The sequence below is a fragment of the Vipera ursinii genome (assembly GCF_947247035.1).
Source record: "Vipera ursinii genome assembly, chromosome: 2".
NCBI lineage: Eukaryota > Metazoa > Chordata > Lepidosauria > Squamata > Viperidae > Vipera > Vipera ursinii.
Genome location: NC_139513.1, coordinates 200,955,742 through 200,977,475, shown reverse-complemented (window position 1 = coordinate 200,977,475; position 21,734 = coordinate 200,955,742). Strand labels below are relative to the sequence as shown.

Sequence of the window (21,734 nt, the reverse complement as noted above, 5' to 3'; positions counted from 1 at the left end):
GCAAATATTCAGGTAGTCCTCTACTTACAACCATTTATTCAGCAACTGTTTAAAAGGACAACAGCACTGGAAAAAGTGACTTCCCCATGGTCACATGATCAGAATTCAGGTGCTTGGCAAACAGCATGTATTTAAGATAGTTGCAGCATCCTGGTGTCATGGGATCGCAGTTTTATGACCTTCCCAGCCAGCTTCCAACAAGCAAAGTCAATAGGGGAAGCCAGGTTTCCTTGATGTTCATGTGATTCACTTAACAACTGTGGCAAAAAAAGGTTATAAAATTTGGTGTAACTCACTTAACAATTGCCTTGCTTTGCAGGTGGAGATTGCGCTCCCAGTTGTAGTTGGGATAGTCAAGGACTATCTCTACTGTTGGTTTTAAATATTAGTTGATCAGAGTTATTGTTGTTCCTTAACTGTGATTTAATATTTTGCTAACAGACTGCTTTGGCACAGTTTTAAGTAATGAGAAACGAGCAAGCATTTGCTCTGGGGGAAAAAGCAGGTATCCACCTGAGCTCATACAGTTATTTCAGTTGAGGGTTAGGCCATGTGAGTATTCAGGCACTAAATATATAGCTGATACAAGAAAGCTATTGTGGTTAGGAAGTTTTTTGGCCACATAGCTAGCCAAAGAGCTTACGTATGTTCTCTCATGGATAGCAGTCATGTTGCAGATCCGGGAAACTTAACAGCTTGGATAATGAAAAAGGTATTTGGAGATTTATTTGGAGCAGTTCTGTGGTCTGTAAAAATAAGATTTAGTTATTGCAGAAGGTTGACAAGGCCCAGAGTGCTCACTGGCGCCATATGTTATTTTCAGTGTGTCATTTGTCGGGGGGGCACATAGCAAATAATTCCACTTGGATTTGGATTGAAAAGTTTTTATATATGCCCAGGGTATTTTAAGAAGAGTTTTACAATTGGGATTAAAACTTCCATTACTAAGGGATACTGTCAAACTGCATCCCTTAGCAATGGCTGCCCTGGTTGCTATCATAACCCCAGGACCATATCAGTCATTAACCAGGAAGAGACTGGAATTCCAGCCCGGGGGGGCAGGTGCTCCAGTGGGTGGGTGGGAGGTGCTACAGGCAGGTGCTACAGAGCACAGATAGGTGAAAATTGGCTGGGGTAACTTCGAACTTCCTGCCGGTTTCCCCATTGACTTGCTTGAGGGAAGCCAGCAAGAAATCACAATCACATTGGAAGTTGCAATCGTTGAGACTCTGGAAGGAGTACAGAGAAGAGCAACAAAGGTGATTAGAGGACTGGAGGCTAAAACATATAAGGAACAGTTGCTGGAATTGGGTATGTCTAGTTTAATGAAGAGAAGGGTGAGGGGGGACATGATAGCAGTCTTCCAATATCTCGGGTGTTGCCACAAAGAAGAGGGAGTCAAGCTATTCTCCAAAGCGCCTAAAAGCAAGACAAGAAGCAACGGATGGAAACTAACCAAGGAGAGAAGCAACCTAGAACTAATGAGAAACTTCCTGACAGTTAGAACAATTAACCAGTGGAACAACCTGCCTCCAGAAGCTGTGATTGCTCCAACACTGGAAGTTTTTAAGAAGAGACTGGACAGCCATTTGTCCGAAATGTTATAGGGTTTCCTGCCTGAGCAGGGGGTTGGGCTAGATTATTTATTATTTATTGTTATCATAATAATAAGTTGTTATTTATTATTATCATAATTGCAAGCCTGGCACCAAGTACCTGAATTGCAACTTCCATTGGGAAGCTGCAACTTCGAGGACAGGTCATAATTACTACTCATTCAGCATCACCGTAACTTTGAACAGTCATTGAACAAGTGGTTATATCTTGTAGACTATGGTATTTCAGTTTGAACAAAGGTGAAGAATGGCCATTTATATTTCAGTTTGAAATTTTCTCTTTATTTGTTTAGTTATGAACCTTCCCTATGAGTCCAACTGTCTAAATGCTGTAAGATTTTGAGGAAATAGTGACGCATATCGTTACTTCAAAATAATAATTGCTGGCATTCATGTTCTCTCAATATAGGAAGCAAAGAGAAAATAGATGCCACCAGTATTCAGTAGTCTTGGGTTTATTTGTGTTATAAATTCATGTTATGGATAACATTACCCTTGATTCTTACAGTTTAAAGTAATATGATTATAACATATAATCACAGTGAAGAATAAAATAGGACAATATAAATGTTGGCTAGTTGAGGTTATATGTGGTTTAGTTCCCTTTTCTTTTTGAATATTATATATTAATAATTTATATTCAGAAGGTTCAGTCCAGTAAATTGTATGTTGAGCTAAATAGTTTTTAAAAACTATTTTAAAAAAAGAATATTTTCTATATTTCCAAGATGATAATTGGTTTTGGCTGCAATTATCATGTACTTTATTCTTTCAGATTTATACTATGGTGGAGAAGCTTTCTCTGTAGAGCAGCCACAGTCTTTTACTTGTCCATATTGTGGAAAAATGGGTTATACGGAAACATCTCTTCAAGAACACGTTACTTCAGAACACGCAGAAACATCAACAGAAGTGGTAATTATAATAGCCATACTCCTGAATTAATAACAGAAATTAATATTTGTTGTTGTGAGGTGCCCAGATTTCTTTCCACAGTTTGTGAGATATAAATGCCTTAAAATAACCGTATATACTTGAGTATAAGCCGACTCGAGTATAAGCCGAGACCCCCAATTTCACCCCCAAAAACTGGGAAAAGTTGTTGACTCGAGTATAAGCCGATCCGCCGTTCTGCAAGCCTCCGCCGCCGGCGGAGGCTGGATCCGCGCTCTGCAAGCCTCTGCCGCCAGCAGAGGCTCGATCCGCGATTTTGCAAGCCTGAATACACAGGAATACCCTGTGTGGCCGTGGCTCTCGGGGAAGCCCTGGCTGTCCGCTTCCTCACTCCACGCTGCCATTCGGGGCCCGCGCGTTCCCCGGGCAAATCGCGGCACCCAGCAGGCGAGGAAACACACCCGTTCCAGTCGCCCCCCCTTCCCTCAGGAGACGCGAAGCAAGTGACCGCCCGGAGCTTACCGAGGACTTGCGCGCGGCCGAGGCTTCGGTGCTTCCAGGATCGCGCGCACCTCTCCCAAGCCGCCGCCGTCCGGAGACCTGCCGATGTTTGGGGAGGTTTGGGCGCCTCCCCAAACCTCCCCAGGTCTCCGTTCCTCCGCGCAGACCTGCCGACGTTTGGGGAGGTTTGGGTGCCTCCCCAAACCTCCCCAAACCTCCCCAGGTCTCCGTTCCTCCTGCCGAAGTTTGGTGAGGTTTGGGCGCCTCCCCAAACCTCCCCAGGTCTCCGTTCCTCCGCGCAGACCTGCCGACGTTTGGGGAGGTTTGGGCGCCTCCCCAAACCTCCCGAGGTCTCCGTTCCTCCTGCCGAAGTTTGGGGAGGTTTGGGCGCCTCCCCAAACCTCCCCAGGTCTCCGTTCCTCCGCGCAGACCTGCCGAAGTTTGGGGAGGTTTGGGCACCTCCCCAAACCTCCCCAGGTCTCCGTTCCTCCTGCCGAAGTTTGGGGAGGTTTGGGTGCCTCCCCAAACCTCCCCAGGTCTCCGTTCCTCCGCGCAGACCTGCCGACGTTTGGGGAGGTTTGGGCGCCTCCCCAAACCTCCCCAGGTCTCCGTTCCTCCTGCCGAAGTTTGGGGAGGTCTGCGCGGAGGAACGGAGACCTGGGGAGGTTTGGGGAGGCGCCCAAACCTCCCCAAACGTCGGCAGGAGGAACGGAGACCTGCCGACGTTTGGGGAGGTTTGGGGAGGTGCACGCGCACCTCCCCAAACTTCGGCAGGTCTCGGACGGCGGTGGCTTGGGAGAGGTGCGCGCGATCCCGGAAGCACCGAAGCCTCGGCCGCGCACAAGTCCTCGGTAAGTTTTTTTGTTGACTGGAGTATAAGCCGAAGTGGAATTTTTCAGCCCAAAAAGTGGGCTGAAAAATTCGGCTTATACTCAAGTATATACGGTACTTCTCATGTTGTCCTGTTAGAGGAAAAACAATAGGTAACAGAATCGTTACATTTAAAATTCACTGATTTGTCTCCAAATATAGATGGTGCAATCTGTTGTTTTTACATGGGAAAATATAAATGAAGGTAAAGGCTTGCGATTCAGTAAACAGTGTATGATTATGAGACATAGGTTTATCATTAGAGTAAAGCAGAGTCAGTGAAAAATGCAGACTTGCACTTTGAAAAGCAGTAGCAAAAGCCCTGGAAAAGATACTTCCACGACATGTTTTTATGTACAGATGCTAGAATCGTGCAGACAATTATTTTTCCCTTTGGCCCTCTATGGAAACAAAAGTTGGATTTGAGACATAAATGACTAGTCTCATATTTGGACACATGTGAAGACCCAGCTCACTTGAGAAATAAATAATGCTTAGAAAAGTGGAAGGAAAGAGAAGAGGACAGCCGGCGGTGAATGTACCTTTTGGGGACCTCGAGGGATCATTCTAGAGATGTATCTATGTGGTCACTTCAGAGTCAACACCAGTCAGTCAATTATTTCACTTAACGTTATTGCACACATTCCTGTTATCCTACCCTTGTCTACGCTGTTGTATTTAGACTCCTCATGTTTCACTGAGTGCTTTATGGGATTCAGAAAAATAGTGCACATATATGATGGTTCTGATAATTTGAGTGGTGATTTTTTTGAGTGGGGCACCCAGAAAAAAAAATGGGTTCGCTAATTTGGTTTACATTAACATCCATATAGTTTCTTTGTTCCAGTATAAGCAAGAGTTTAAAAGAACATTGGTTACTTTTACTTTCTTAAGGCTGATGAAATAATAGCAGGTATTAGTGTTACACATGTTAGAATCTATTTGCACGTAAACAGCTTAGTAATAAGAGAACAAAGTCTTTATAAGTAAGTGCTGAGATACACATTTCAAATAAACATTTGGTGTTGGATTTGAGTGGCAGTCAATTAAAGAAACTTCCTTGCATGACCTCTTCCCCTTCAGTTACATATAACTTTGTTTATTATGAAAATAACATACTTTATTAGAAAACGAAACTCTTTCTTATAGGAGCAGCTCAAATGAACTGAATTAGCTCAAAGGCCATCCAGTCTAAAATGTTGTACATACTGTGCCAACTTGCCTGCTTCGTTAAAGCCCACAAACAGGATATGAAACAAGTAGCATTCTTCCACACGGGAAATTGCATTCTGAGATGAAGTTTTAAAAGCTGTTTTGACTTACTTGTTTGTAGCTTTTATTGTCTTGTGATTTTGTCTAATCCTTCTAGAAAGTCATCCTAGCTGATGGGTAAATTAGGTTTAGGATTGCCTGTCTTCCGATCATTTCCATGACCAGCTATTGTATATCTCAGTTGTTAGGTGTATATAGAAAGTTACGTTCTTGTTGTATCTCAAACGTGCATTTAATGCATCGGCATGAATAAAGTTTTAGGCTGTTTACAGTGTGGTCCAGTGTACAGAATTACAGGAATATGTTAAGGTAGCATTATTTCTACCTGCAGAGCTGCCATCAGAGAATGCCAATGAAAAATTTACAGTTGCAAGAAAAAGTATGTGAACCCTTTGGGATTACGTGGAGTTTTGCATGAATGGGCCATAAAATGCGCTCGAAACGTCATGTAAGTCACAACAATAGAAAAACACAGTCTGCTTAAAATAATACTACACAAACATTAGCTGTTGTCATGTTTTAATTGAACATAAGATGGAAACATTCACAGTGTAGGGTGGAAAAAGTATGTGAACCTTTGGACTTAATAACTGGTTGACCCTCCTTTGGCAGCAATAACCTCAACCGAACGTTTCCTGTAGTTGCAGATCAGACCTGCACAACGATCTGGAGTAATTTTGGACCACTCCTCTGCACAAAACTCTTTCAGTGTAGCAATATTCTTGGGATGTCTGGTGTGAATCGCTCTCTTAAGGTCATGCCACAGCATTGCAATCGGGTTGAGGTCAGGACTGACTGGGCCACTCCAGAAGGTGTATTCTGTTCTGTTGAAGCCATTGTTTTGTTGAATTACTTGTATGCTTTGGGTCATTGTCCTGTTGCATCACTCATCCTCTGCGGAGCTTCAGTTGGCGGACAGATGGTCGTACGTTTTCCTGCAAAATGTCCTGATAAACTCTGGAATTCATTTTCCCATCAATGACAACAATCCATCCAGGCCCTGAGGCAGCAAAATAGCCCCAAACCATGATGCTCCCTCCACCGTGTTTTACAGTGGGGATGAGGTTTTGATGTTGGTGTGCTGTGCCTTTTTTTCTCCACCCATAGTGTTGTGTGTTTTTCCCAAACAACTCAATTTTGGTTTCATCTGTCCACAGTATATTTTGCCAGTAGTGCTGTGGAACATCCAGGTGCTCTTTTGCAAACTTCAAACGTGCTGCAATATTTTTTTTGGACAGCAACGGCTTCCTCCGTGGTGTCCTCCCATGTACTCCATTCTTGTTTAATGTTTTCCTTATTGTAGATGTGTCAACAAAAATGTTTGCATGTGCCAGAGATTTCTGTAGGTCTTTAGCTGACACTCTAGGATTCTTCTTTACCTCATTAAGCATTATGCACTGTGCTCTTGCAGTCATTTTTACAGGACGACCACGCCTAGGGAGAGTAGCAACAGTGCTAAACTTTCTCCATTTGTAGACACTGTCTTACCGTGGACACATGAACATCAAGGCTTTTGGAGATACTTTTGTAACCTTCTCCAGCTTCATGCAAGTCAACAATTCTTGATCGTAGGTCTTCTGAGAGCTCTTTTCTGCGAGGCATGATTCACATCAGACAGTGCTTCTTGAGACCAGTAAACCCAAAACAGGTGTGTGTTTTTAAAGGGCAGGACAGCTGTCAGCAACACATCCAATATCATCACACTGATTGGAGTCAAGGTTGGCTCACTCCTGGCTCCAATTAGCTCTTGGAGAAGTCATTAGGCTAGGGGTTCACATACTTTTTCCACCCTGCACTGTGAATGTTTACATGTTATGTTCAATTAAAACATGACAATAGCTAATGTTTGTGTAGTATTATTTTAAGCAGACTGTGTTTTCCTATTGTTGTGACTTACATGACGTTTAGAGCGCATTTTATGACCAATTCATGAAAAACTCCACGTAATCCCAAAGGGTTCACATACTTTTTCTTGCAACTGTATATTTTGGCCCAAAGTGCTTGATCTAATAGTTTCCCCTTGCTGCTTATATCTACATAAAGACATTGGGAACAATTATCCAGAAATTTGGAGTGTTGTCTTACCAGTATACTGGTGGCATTGAACTCTACTTCTCCTTTCCATATGAACCACAAAAAGATTCTACAGAGGCTTGAAAGTTGCCAGGAGCCAGTGGTGGATCAGATAAGGGCAAAACCCCTGAACCTAGATAAGATAGAAATAATGTGGATAGGAATCTTAAATCAGGAAATTCGGAAAATGCTCTGTTAACAAGATTGGGCTTCTCCTGAAGCAACAGATCTGTCACTCTCCTTGATTCAAGCCTTATTGTTAAAGGCAGAAATGGCCTGAATGGCATGTCCCAACCTTAGGCTGGCGTGCCATTTTCCACCCTATCTATATTGGGATGTGCTTAGTTTCAGTAACACCTTAATATTTACCATTTCTTAATTAGTTTACTAAAATGCCCCAAAGTACCGAAAACAGCTACTCAGTTATTATACTGGATGCTAAAATGGCTTATAGGGCCCTGTTTAAGGGTATGATACTTTTAGGCCCTAAACAGTTTCAGAGTCGGGCAGTTTAAAACCTGCCTCCATAGCATACACCTATGCCAGGGGACTTCAAACCTGGCCCTTTTATGACTTGTGGACTTCAACTTCCGGAATTCCTCATCCAGTGAGCCTGGCTGAGGAATTCCGGGAGTTGATGTCCACAAGTCATAAAAGGGCCAAGTTTGAAGACCCCTGCCCTCGGCAGTAAGATCAGTTTGAACAATAGTTTTAGCTCAAGGTATAATGGCCAGGAATAGAGCCTTCTCAATAGTGGCGGACCAGTCATGGAACTCTCTCATAAGGAACGTGTATTCTAGAACAAGCTGTTGGCTTATTGTTTTTCTGTTGAAGTAACCTTGATTTTAATTTTTGTATTCACATTTTTAAGCACTGCAATTTTATTCTGATAGTGGTTTTTTATTATTATTCTTGGAACAGATATTAAATCACAATGAACTAAAAATGTTGAACTTTCCATTTTTGTAATGTTACCTTTGATTATTTTTCTGATTAATTCTTTATTGTAAGAGCATTAATGCTGCTTTAAGGGCTGATACTGTCATACATAATGATTATAAGGAGGAATTTTTAATACTATACTTGAGATCTCTAGGGCAAAGTCTGCATGCATGGCAACTTCTACAGACACTCCTTTTGGCAGGCACAAAGGCCCTTCTTCCAATTTGATTTTTTTTATCTATTTACTTTAAATTAGAAGGGTGGGCACATTGGAAGGTCCACTCATTTTCTGGAATACTTCTGAGGCATATGCAAACATAGAAATCCTGAAGAATGAAAATGTAGAAAGTAGTGTAGGCTTTTATTTTGTAATATGCCCTGGAAATAAAGAATAACAAAGAAAGTACACAATAAATACAGCAAACTGGTATCAGTAATGTTTTGTTTGGCTTCATAGTGAATGGATGCATAGAACCTTAACACAAAATTACCCCCCCCCCCAAAAAAAAGCTAGAACCATTAATATTTAAAAAATACAAGTGCTTTTTGGGTGCCCCACCTATTTCATCATCTTTAATTTATCAGTTTATGCAGTTGCAGCTTTCAAGAGCTTTAGTTGACGGTGGCAGTAATGTTTCATAGCTACTGAATGTTATAGAAATCTGCATGATGATGTCAAAGCATAATCATACTGAAATATCTAATTCAAGTGCTCGATTCTCCTTTAGAAATTCACATACTCCTAAATAAATACATAAGAATGGAGCCCAATTGGAAATGGGCTCATTCCAGAAATCATCAGAGGCAGCTGCCACATTTTCCCACAGCCATCTAGAATCCTCTGTCTCTGCAAAACTGACAGTCTTGTTTATAAATGATGACTGATGGACCCTCCCCCCCCCGCCCACACCCATGTTATAAACGTTTGTTCCATAATGCTTTGGCAAAGTCACTTTGGAAATCAGGAGTGGCAAAGTTGTTAGATCCTTGCTTAAAAAAATCAGAATTGGATCACAGTTTCTTACAGTTATGTATCAGATTTGATGTATAGATTGGCAGTGCTGTAAGATGGATGAAATATTTAGTCTTGTGTGCATACATTTTTGATCTTTCTTGTGGCAGCTCCTGCTAGAGATTTCTTGTTGTTGAAGACCATAATGCAAGTAGGCTTTCTAAACTTTTGTCATTTTCAGATTTGTCCAATATGTGCAGCATTACCTGGAGGAGATCCCAATCACGTAACAGATGACTTTGCAGCTCATCTTACACTGGAACACAGAGCTCCTAGAGATTTAATATCCTTTCCTAAATTAAGAAGGAACAACAGGATAATTATTGTTGAATGTATTAAAGAAGTTAATTTTGAACTAAATTATTCTATTAACATACAGTGTAGGCATTGTCCAAGTGAATAAGATTGGAGTTGCTGGCTATGTCCAAGAAGCTGTGGTTGATCACTTTGTGCCAAATGGAGTCCAATGGTTAACTATAGAATAAGTTTATTATTTTCGCGGGCCACATGAAACCATTTCACGGGCTGGATCCGGGCCCCGGGCCTTGTGTTTGACATGTCTGTCCTAGAAGAAAGATGGAATATACATGTACAGGTAGTCCTTGACTTATGACCATTTACGATGTTTGTTAAGTGAGTTTTGCCTCATTTTATGACCTTTCTTGTCAGAGTTAAGTGAATCACCGCAGTTAATAAGTTAGTAACGTGGTTGTGGAGTGAATCTGGCTTCCCCATTGACTTTGCTTGACAGAAGGTCGCAAAAGGTGATCACATGACCCCAGGACATGTGCAGCCGTCACAAATATGAGTCAGTGTGAATTTTGATCACATGATTTTGGGATGCTACAAGAGTCATACGTATGAAAAACGATCATAAGGCCCTTTTTTAGTGCTGTTGAAACTTTGAGCAGTCACTGCCTGTACCAATAAATTCTTATTTGAAGTATTGTTCCTAGGGAACTATTTAGGTCAGGGTTTCCCAACCAGGGCTGCTCGCATCCCTTGAGGGTACAAGATGATATTCCAGGGGTTTTTCAAAATTATAGTGTATATGCATAATTCGTTGCCATTATTTTGAACTTTTGTAAGGGGTGCGAGAATATATCAGAAACGTTCTAGGAGTGCGGGGTATAGAAAAGGTTGGGAACCACTGATTTAGGTGAATAGTTTTCAGTCCAGTAATTGGTGTTGCAAGTTAGTTATAATTATCTAAACTTAGGTGTTCTATAATATATCTCCATTGTTAACATGCTTTCGGTATAGGAAGCAACAATGAACTGACTGCTGTGATTTAATTTACCAAATATTGTTTAAGCACACAGAGCACATTGTTTAATCAAGAGCTCTTCAGATAGAAAGGGCTAGTTTTTCAACTACAAGGATAACTTTATGGTTTTGTTGTTGATGAGAGTGTTTTTTAGCTACATTTCAAGGTACTTAAGAGCACAATACAGCAGAATGTTAGATCCAAATCGTTATTTAGATGTGAGGATGCCCTGATGGAGGTGGTTACTCTTTGAGAGCCGTAGGCAGCGAGATCTCATTTTAATGTATGCTAATTAGTGTATGTTTAAAATGACAATAAAGTTGTTATTCTATTCTATTCTAAGACGTAACTAGGGCTATTTTATATGGGCATTTCAAATCATTGCCCATGAAATCGTTTTAAGTATTGTAAACCCTCAAGGTGGGGCTCTCTCTTGTGTTTTGCCTCATGATGATGATTTATTGTATAGCTTTGCCTTAGTAGTCTAAGAAGGTTTCTTCTAGTTGTATAACTTTAAATTAAAATTGAATCCATGAAGTAGCATTTAACTAAATAGCTTTTCTCTTGGTCTTTACAGTTCTTTGGCGAGGGTGGGGGAGCACTAAGGTGTTCTTTGTTTGCAACTCTGTGTTGACGCTTTTTCGTTAACCCCTTGGTGACGATGAATCCAGCGGTGTTCGGCATGTACGTAGAATGTTTCACCCAGGTCGAGGATTGGGTGGCCCCCGCGCACGTAGATCAAACATGCACTTTACTAGCAGTTCCACTGGTGGATTTTCATCATCACAGAGTTCGTATTCTCCAAGCAATAGAGAAGCCATGGATCCTATAGCTGGTAAGGGTTTTATGATTACTTGCGTCTTTTCCTTGCACATTGCCATCTTCTGAATAAAGCAAAACTAATTTCTAAAAACCAAAGATTTGATGACCATGTGAAACAGTCCTGTTTCAATATTGTTAGTTGGAATTATCATTTACCAAGAGTGCCCGTGTCTTAGAAGTTTTGTTTTTGTTTTGTTTAATCCCATTTATATCCCGCCCTTCTCCGAAGACTCAGGGCGGCTTACAATTTAAAGCACAAACCAATGTGCTTAGCAATAGCCTTCATTCTATGTATATGCCTGATTATTAGGGCTTTTGGGGCCCCCCAAGCGGCATTATTACAAAGTCAGCTTATTGCCCCCGACAATCTGGGTCCTCATTTTACCTACCTCGGAAGGATGGAAGGCTGAGGTTGTCAGTATTTAGGATTATTTAGGATTACGGTGGCAGTAAAATCTACAAGTTAAGGAGTAAAATCTAAAGTTAAGGAGTTTTCTGGGTACTGGCCAAGGCCTTGGTTTTGTTAGAATAGATTTTAGTCTCTTTTCTCTTTTTCTGTTGGCAGAGCTTTTATCTCAGCTGTCTGGTGTAAGGCGGTCTGCAGGGGGACAGCTCAATTCCTCTGGCCCTTCGGCGTCTCAGTTACAGCAGCTGCAGATGCAGCTGCAGTTAGAAAGACAACATGCACAGGCAGCAAGGCAACAACTGGAGACTGCACGCAATGCAACGAGGCGTACGAATACTAGCAGTGTCACCACCACTGTTACACAATCTACAGCAACAACCAACACATCTAACGCAGAAAATAATCAGCAGGCTATCCAGAACTCTCAATTTCTCCTTACCAGGTAATGCATTCTAGTGAGATGGCCATGATTATTCTGTTTTGCTCCATACATGCAAAGTTGCCTTTGTGTATTGTGATCTTATCCTTTCCCCCTGAAGCTTGGTTTTTGTTCAGCGTGGAATATCCAGCTAACATTGAGAGTGTGCTTTTTCTATGACTAATTGCACGTATTAGGGAGATACTGTATGCTTATATTCCAGAGAGCAGCAATTGGCTTATAGTAAAGTAGAACACTAGAGGCTGAACATATGTCTTGAAAACTATTCAACAGTCTGAAGACTGTTTATATATGAAAGGTTTGGCAGTTGTGTGAAGCTGAAGTTTAAATTTTGTTCAACTTGGTTTTGTGTGTGTATAATTTTTGTTGATTAAAATTTACCCAATAAGCCCCCACACAAATGCATTAATTCTTTATCATGGATATATAATTACAAGTAAATATGAATAATTTGTTTTCTGTAGCATGTTTTTTAAGAATTGTTACATTCCTTGATATTAGCATCAACATAATAAATTTTGAAGTCATTATGTATTTTTTTAAAAATCTAGAAAAAGGAAAAGAACCACATAGACACAAATACACCCATACACACCAATATATATTTAGCATTTAAAACATCTTTACAGAGTAAACTTCATGAATTAGAGTTCAATACGTGCACATATGTGTTTAGAGAACTGTTTTAAATAGTTGAGCCAAATAATAATATATAGTCCTCACTTAATGACAGATCACTTAATTTAAGTCACAATGGACCTCAGAAAAGTTATCTCAACACCAGTTTTTCACACACACACACACACACACACACACACACACCGTAGTCATGTGATTTCCACTTCAGGCGTTTGGCAGCCAGCTCCATTCACAACCAGTTGTAGCATTCAGTGGTCATGTGACCATGATTTACATTATTTTGCCACAAAAACCACCCATTTCAGAAAGTGTACCATGTCATTCAATTAACAACCATGGTAAGTTGCTTTAGGGCCATTGTAAAAATGGTCATAAAGTCAAGTCAGGTCAGGTGATGATCCGCTTAATGACTGCAACAATTTACGATGAAAATTCTGGGCTCAGTTGCAGTTGTTAAGTGAGGACTACCTGTTAAAAAAAAGCATGTGACAACAAAGGCTTAGATGGGTTTTTTTAATCACCCTGTAAACCGCCCTGAGTCCTTCGGGAAAGGGCGGTATATAAATGTAATAAAATAAATAAATAAATAAATTTCTATCTACAGTCACGATAATACAGTCATAATCTATATAGAATGCATCATATTCTTCAGCAAATCTCTATGTGAAAACTGTCCTTTATCTATTTGGACAGCAACTTTACAGGATTTAACAGCATCAAGGGCCCAAATGATACCGCCAATTTGGCAATACCTGTATTTTTTGGTAAAAAATTTGAAGAACCAAATGTAATATCACAAATTACATCATAAAGAAGCAAGTAGGAAAATATTTCCTTTTTAAACATCACTACTATTAATCTAAAAGTATTTTTCAATGAAAGAATATCAAATGTAGAAGCTAATATAATATGTAGACTTACAACACAAACATATCATCTTAAATTTACAAGTAGAACTATTGGGATCTCTACCTATTTATTTTATCTTGTGCCCAATCATATTAGTTATAATGTTTCTATCACTTATGTTATTAGGAAATATTACCTGAAGTTCCCCCCAAACCCAAAGGGATTCCATATAGTGTAACGGCAGTCGGTCCTCAGTAGCAGTTGCGTTAGTAGCCCCTCTTAGTTTTCTTGGGCCTCAACAGAATCACCGGTCACATCATCTAGAATATCCTCAGAGCATTCAGGATTTCCTGACTGTCTGGCTCAGATCACCCAGATGGATCCACTGTTTCTCCAGGATTTAGGCTCAATCAACTCAAACCTCACTAGGGAATGATCTGTCAGTGACAGTGGAGTATCTCACTTTACCTTCTCCCCACTACCAGCATCTCGCTCCCAATCTGCTCTGACTTCCAACCCAAGTCAAGACGTGATCTGTAATTCTTGTTGGGCCCATACTGATGAAACTAGTCCCACAATGGTCACTATAGTAATGAAGTCAGAGCTATTATTTAATAAGAAACAACAAGACTCTTGTTCTGTTTAATGGTCATCTGTGCTTTCACACACATGGCTTTGCTCCATGCAAAGGATTTTGGGAAACTATTTAAGCTGAGCTTCTTGGCAGGACACTGTTGCCCTCCTCATGTATATTTACAGTCCTTGGCTTTGCTAAATTCCTCAGTTCCTAGATTTCCACTGCTGCCACATTCAGTGATGGTAAGAGGTATCTACAGTGGTATAGGCGGATGGGTTCTATGAATATAGAGATGTTCAGTGGAAGAGCTACAGTTAAAGCGACACAGTTTGTGGTTATCCATTATCAAATTTATGGTAGCTTTGTATAGCTTTATGAGGAAGGGCAGATTGCATTATGTTAAAACAACAGCAAAACTATAAGCATCTGCTCTGACTTGGATATCTAGCTGATAATGTTTCACAAACATGGAAGGTGTGGACAATCCAGCAACTCTACATATGTTGGGAAGAAGCCCTCCTCAAGCAAATGCAGTCAGAAGTTGCTGTAGCTCTGGTGAAGTGACCATGAACAGCTGATGGAGCAGGTAAGTTTGTCAGCTGATAATAAAACAGTGCCAGGAGCCAATAAGACAATAATTGCTAAGGGACAGGTAAGAAATTCCTAAGAAGTAGATTTTGAATTTTGAATTATTATTTTTTTTAAAAAAATATTATTTTTACTAACTAGAGCAGAGATAGATCAATCATGTCTCAGAGGCAACTATAATTGATACTGGTTCAAGAAAATGTGGTCTCTGAATTGAAGATGATAATGTTGCTGGCAAGAAAACAGTGGAAGTCTCCAATACTGATTGTAGGTTTGGTATTTCAAGACTACAACCGTAGAGGCCAGGCGTTGGCGAATTGGAATCACTAGATGATTTGACTAGAAATGTAGCCACAGTATGTACTCCCAAAGAGGACTTCTCAATTGGGACCGTGGATTTCAGAAAGCCTGGAAGGTCAGAAGCCTACATTGCTGATACTTCAGACAAATATTTCCCCTCTCCAGAACGATAAGCAGTGAGAAGGATCATAGGTAGAGGAGAGTTTATCTGGTATTTTGGAAAAAGTAGATGAAATCTTAGCTGGCTTTTCCTAAGTGAGCAAACATGCTGAGAAAAATGGATAGGACAACGAGATAGATGAAGGATAGCATAGAAGAATTAGAGAAGGAATCTAAAAGGAAATAAAAATCCATGAAAATAAGCCGGTTTGGGGTCAGAAAGATGAGAGAACGCCTCTCTGAAGTGGTGCCAAAGCAGCAGTTAGAAAGGATATAATGGAGTTTAGCCAAGGCAAGAAGGAAGCAGCATTTTCACCAAACGCTCAGCTGGGGCTCTTTCCAGGATGATGCTTTGTGCAGGCACAAACCCATGAGTGATACACAGAGACCACAAAGAATAACCATTTTCTCTACTCAGGCCCAAAGTAATCGTACTTCTCAATAAACTTCAGTTAACCCCCACTATACATATTGTATGTAATCTTGAATGTTTGATTTTTTTTTTCTTCTTCAAATGTGTGTTTTCTATGTCTGTGTGTGTTTGTGTGTGTGCCACAGTAAATTCTAGTTGTGAAGGCTTGTGTACTCTTAAGGTGCTCACGCCTCTTTGTTTGCATTGTTGTATCTCACATTCCCTCAAGGAACCTATGATGCATAGGTTCCTGGTAGGATGTCTTCAGCCCAACAGTAGTCAACCTGTGAGTTGACTTGAATTGAGCAGGAATAAATTAAACTTATCTGGGAGTTCCATACTTGAACTGCAACTTGACTAGTCTAGCATTTCCCCACTAAACTCAATATCTCTTTGTTTTTCAGGGTGCAAAGTGATTTGCAAGTTTTAATTGTATTTTATTATGTTTAACAAAAACATTCAGTTGAACATTCTTTTAAGTACTGCATGCAGTCTGGAATAAATGTATATACAAAATGTTTTGCAAAAAGCAATTAAACCATAAGCATCTCCATAAGAAAGGAGTCCCAGAGATAGGGGACCAGCAGTGAGAAAGCCTTCTGCTACCCAACAGCCTGAAAGGTTAGATCATCTCAGATAAGGGAAAGATCACCTTCCTCAGATAGAAGGAAACCAAAATAAATATCTTAAAATTGTCCCTTCAAAGTATTAAACAGTAAGGGGCAAAGAGTCTTCCCTCCTCCTCCTTGCTAAAAAAAAAAATACATCTTCTCCAGATCTTCCTCAACTCTTGGTGTCACAATTGTTGAGCGGTAGTGACCTTACAGCAGGGGTCTTCCAACTTGGCCCTTTTATGACTTGTGGACTTCCAACTCCCAGAATTCCTCAGTCAGCATGGCTGGCTGAGGAATTCTGGGAGTTGAAGTCCACAAGTCATAAAAGGGCCAAGTTGGAAGACCCCTGGCTTACAGGATCAAAAGGTAGAAGCTCTGGTTGTTAGCCATAAACCACAGGAAACTATTGACTACTGTTGTTCCCTTTCCCTTTCCTTTATGGAAATAATACGCAAGCGAAGCCTAGAGACAAACTTTGGATTTGTTTTTTTTCTTCTTCTTGACGTCCCCATCCCCCATCATTTATTTAAAAGACTTGTGTGGCTGCCTGCATTGGAACAGCAACTCTGGCCAGCTTATCGACGTACATATTAAATGCAAAGCTTCTGCAATTCTAATCTCCCTCCCCAGAGCCTGACGTGGGTTTTTTTAGGGCTATTAGTCCTGCAACGAAGCGCACACGATCCTTTTCAGCTATATCCCGTTCCATCTTTTTTATACAGGTTGAACGATCCCAAGATGTCTGAAGTAGAGCGTCAGTCAATGGAGAGTGAGCGGGCTGACCGCAGCCTGTTTGTTCAAGAGCTCCTATTGTCCACTTTGATGCGGGAAGAAAGCTCATCCTCTGACGAGGATGAACGTGGGGAGGTTGCCGATTTTGGTGCTATGGGCTGTGTAGATATTATGCCTTTAGATGTTGCTTTAGAAAATCTAAATTTAAAAGAGAGTAATAAAGGAAATGAGCCTCCTCCACCTCCTCTTTGATGACATCCCACTTCGCAGACAATGTCCTCTGTGCTGTATTTGCCAATGAAAGTGGACAACAACTATCTTGGGTTTGTTTTGGTGATTGTAATTTCAGGTCTGTCACTCTTGTTACATTGTGTACATTCAAAGGAAGAGAGAAAAAAAGATATATATGATAATCATTTCCACTTAAAATAATTTTTACTTCTAGCAGGTAAATGTAGGTTTCGGCGCAGAGGGGAACCCTCTGTGCTCTGTACTTTTGACATGCAAAAGGCTCTCCTAATACTCCACATTCAAACTGAAGAGGAAAAAAAAAAAGAAATCTCTAATGAAGCTGCTGTGTGTATTTATGAATATTAATGAATAAAAACTGCTTGGATGGTTTACCTTTACTGCATGAGGTTTTTTGCAGCGTGCATGAGTTTTAGTGACCTTGTCATTTAAAAACACTTTTAAATACAAGGAGTAAAACTACAAACGACTCCCTCCCCCCAAAGCTTTCCTATTATTCAAAGGTTACAAGACGAAGACGTTAGTGCTCATTTAGTGACGTGTGACCATCAAGTAGCTTTTGAATAATGTATATCGGAACCACCTTTTTTTTTTTTCGTGTGCTGTTGGCACATCACACAAGCTCTGCAGTGGGACTGCTTGTTGTTTTTCAAGGTGTGGCATTTCGCTCAGTGTGTCTTTTAATGTTGCCCTCTTTAACCATCAGACTTAACGTGTGGAACAAATCAGCCTAGTTTTTATGCATCACCGGGAAACACAAAAGTAAGTCCACTGCCAAGCTTGGCAACAGGAACTTTTGTGTACCTTGGAATCAACATACTTGTTCAGCTTTGTTTAAAGGAGGTTTTTTCCCCTTCTTTTTATGGTTGTTTTTTTTTAAAAAAAAAATCAAACTGTTAACACATGTTTTATTCAGGTGTAGAGATGGTTCATTTATTCACTGTCTTAAAGTAAAAGTTAACCTGAATCATAATTGTTTTCTTTTAAAACGTTCACAGTCTTGGTCATATGCCTAGTTATTTATGTATTTGCTTCCTAGTTGCAGAGACTTGTCAGTATAAGGAGAGCTTAAGATGATTCCCAGACTTTTGTCAATATATTGCAACTGCATTCTAAATGCTAATTCCAGCACCTTTTAATTTATTGTTTCATTTTTTTTCTGGCATAAAACTTTTTTTTTTTTTTAAAAAAAAAAGGCTTTTAATGGAATCATGCCACCTACATGCCTATACTATTAATCCTGTATGTATAAAATGTACAGTGTTTTGTGCATAGACTTTCATAATAACCCCAAGGCAGGGACAGGCGGGGGTATTGTGGTTAGGGAGGGATGGAGGGTGGGGTTGTGGGAAAGGGAATGTAAAGTTAGACAATAAAGACAAAATTGCACACCGCTTCTGGTTAAATCTAAACTAGGCTTAGATCACAATCATGTTTCTGCCTGGTTCTCTCACTTTCTTCGCCCCTCGTTTGCCTGTATATTCTTCCACTTCTGCCACGTTACAAGCTTTTTAAAATAAAATAAAAAAATCCAGATTCAAATAGCAGGATAGAGTCTTGACATGGATGCTACTCTAAAATGGTAAAATCTGTTGACAGCTGTCAATTTTGACTCCAATTATTTCTTTATAAAATAAGTACTACTTTTGTTTTTCTCTTTACTCTTTGAAACTGAATGTTCTAAAGGGGGAATTCTATAGCTGCCCTCTGGTTAACTGGGGTGTTTACCCTGGTAGGTTTTTTAAAAAAAAAAAAAACTGTTGAGGATTTTAAAAACCAGTTTTCAAGCTGTCTTTTCAAACACACCTGCACATTACAGTAAGACCCACAGTTCAATAAAGCATTTTCAAGACTGTTTGTTCAGTTGATTCTTTGATGTTGCTGTGTTAACGAAACAAGTTGATTCTAGGCAGGTCTCTACAATGATGCTTTAAGTAGGCTTACACTGGAGAAAGTCTTGGTTCTCTCACTCTCCCTGAACACACAACTTTGTTTTTAAACTTTGGACACAGATTGGAAAATACATAAAAAGACTGTAGGTGATTTGTTGAGGCTTGCTTGCTGACTATACAAGATGTGGCGTTCTGTTCTGACCACCAATGTTTCATTCTTTCACCAGATACACCGAAATTAAGATGCTACATTAACATCATGTGCTCATTTAAAGTATTTCTATGTTGTAGGAGCTTAAGTGACCAGGGACTGTCAAATGTTTTGGGGATTTTACTTCATGTAATTTTGTTAATGAGTTCGTGTTCTGCTTCAGAATTCTGTTAACGTCAGTTTCTTTAAAAAGCATGAAATGGAGGCAATAAAAGCTCCGCAAAAGCATAAAATTGGATCTTATTGGAAATTTTGGAATATGAAGCAACTCACCTCACAAAGTTGTGGCGAAAATAGGAAGAGTATTATACACCACCTTGAGTTATTTAGAAAAATAATACAGGCGAGGTAAAAAATAAATACGTAAATAAAGTCCTTAAGTATCAACCTAAGGTAATGCTCCCCAAGGAGCATTTCCAGACATGAGCTACACTTAAAAAGCCATCAGTCAATATTGTCTAACTTCAAATTGTGAATGGGAAGATTCATGGCACTGAAAGTTTCTACTCTAAAATGAACTCCATACTGTTCTAATTTGAATTGGCTGAAAGAGCCATTCAACGAATTCTAGAGTGTCACAAGACACAAAAGATCTACTGACTTGTACCAGGTTGGTTATTACGTTATTTTTAATTTCAGTTTGCTGTTAAGAAATTGGGCAAGTGAAATTCTCATATTCTCTCTTGACAAAAACTGAAAAAGCTCAGCTTCTCATTTTTAATTATTAGGAATACATTTAATTTAACACATTCTTAGATTACGTACTGGGTCTTTGGTTGGTTCTGTTGTCTTATTCCCATGAATAACTCCCATTTTTGACAGTTCAACACAATATTGTCAGTTGCCTCATTTCAGACTGATAACGATATTTGACAGTTAAAATATTTAATTGATTTAAAATCTTACACAGAAGGTTGCCAAAATTATTATGACTTTTCAGAGTTTGTGTAATCATTCGATTTGAAAGTACAGCTATTTATTTTTACCTGTATCAGGGTAGCCTTGACCGTGGATTACTTTTTAAGATAAATGTTATTTACAAAATGATTCAGAAATGTTAGTTTGCATCAGATAAAACCAAAAGACCATTTTTTTCATTTAATGCAAACAGTATTTTCCTCTTGTCAGCTTCAATGTTTAGCTTATTGGCACAGGAGAGAGCATATGTGAATTAAACTCCTACGTGATGGTTTTCAACAGGATTCAGTTACAACCAAACTTTTAAGTTTTTGTTTTGTATGTCTCACAGCAGTAGTGTCTCACTAAAGCAACATGTTTAACTTTGGATGATTTACTGTATACATATGGAAAATAGAGAAAAATCTTATCTATACTTTGTGATTGTATAGTGCTGTTTCAGTAATTTAGATCAAATATTTTTAAAGATGCATCTGTAGTTTCTCACACCACTGCATTTTGCACCAGCTGAAGCTTTCAAATACTGTCAAAGGCAGCTCCATGTAGAGCTTGTTGCAGTAGTCTAATTGGGAAGTGACCACGGCATGTGTGACTAAGCAGGGCTTCCTGGTCTAGGAATGGTGCACATGTAACTGCAACCTCATCCAGAACTCAAGATGGAAGGTCTAAAGAGATTGGAGGGGGCGGGGGTGTGTGTGTCCTAAAACCAAGTTACTCCATTCTGCTTGGATTGCGTTGAAGCCTGTTCCCCATCACTTCCCCTGTAACTTCCTGAGAATGATTCTTCCGTGGCATCAAATAGCTTTTCATCTTCACAGTAGGCTATCATACTGACACCTCGCAGAGTTTATTAATCAGACTTGTATAGCCTCGCATCTCACCAGGAGCAACTCTGGTGTTTGTGTTGATGTTAGAAATAGGAGATGAAAGTACCAAGCCTTGTGGTACCCCATGCAGAGACTGTGGCCTAGGCATTCCTGAATTCTGTCAGCATCCAGCATTTTTTAAACGAAGTGCTTTTTGATGTGGATTTGCGTTGGTAATTTTCATGACTTGGTAAGAAGGGAGATGGAGTGGATTTTAGTTTTGTAGATAACAAAACATTGGATAACACTGAGAATTCACTTGGAGCAGTTTTGCTGCCTCTGCTTACTGGTTTTTCTAAGCTGCTGTCAGAGCTAGCTGGTGAGTTTGGCCCCCTTGTCACTGCCAGGAATTGGGTTGTGTTGCCAACTTCAGTGTTAGGAAAGGCAACAGAAGCAGGGTGGCACAGTAAGATCTACTGTATTTTATCAGAGATGGCCCAGCTACGTACGGTACAAGACACTTGGTATCTTGGTGTCCACTCCTACTTTTTATTTGAGTCAGTACCTTTTAAGCATCAGCTTTGCATATATTCATTGTGGGGAATCTTCAGTCTGCCCTAATTGCAAAACACAATAGCAGGACCAGTCTTAAGGCACCACTGATAATGGTAAGA

General features: G+C 39.9%; 1 protein-coding gene across 3 annotated transcripts in view; it reads left to right on the top strand.

Moving 5' to 3' along the window:
* KCMF1 (potassium channel modulatory factor 1) overlaps positions 1-20,667 on the top strand; it is a 52,298-nt gene extending 31,631 nt beyond the window's left edge. For 2 of the 3 annotated variants that reach the window (XM_083353756.1, XM_083353757.1), the window contains exons 3-7: positions 2,392-2,531; positions 9,362-9,463; positions 11,108-11,282; positions 11,835-12,117; positions 16,975-20,667. In XM_083353756.1, coding sequence (XP_083209882.1) covers positions 2,392-2,531; positions 9,362-9,463; positions 11,108-11,282; positions 11,835-12,117; positions 16,975-17,236 — 962 coding nt within the window. In that variant the 3' untranslated portion in view covers positions 17,237-20,667. Of the gene's footprint in view, positions 1-2,391; positions 2,532-9,361; positions 9,464-11,107; positions 11,283-11,834; positions 12,118-14,653; positions 14,766-16,974 lie in introns of all 3 variants that reach the window. The other variant, XM_083353758.1, reaches the window with a different exon arrangement.
* The last annotated feature ends 1,067 nt before the right edge of the window (positions 20,668-21,734 follow it).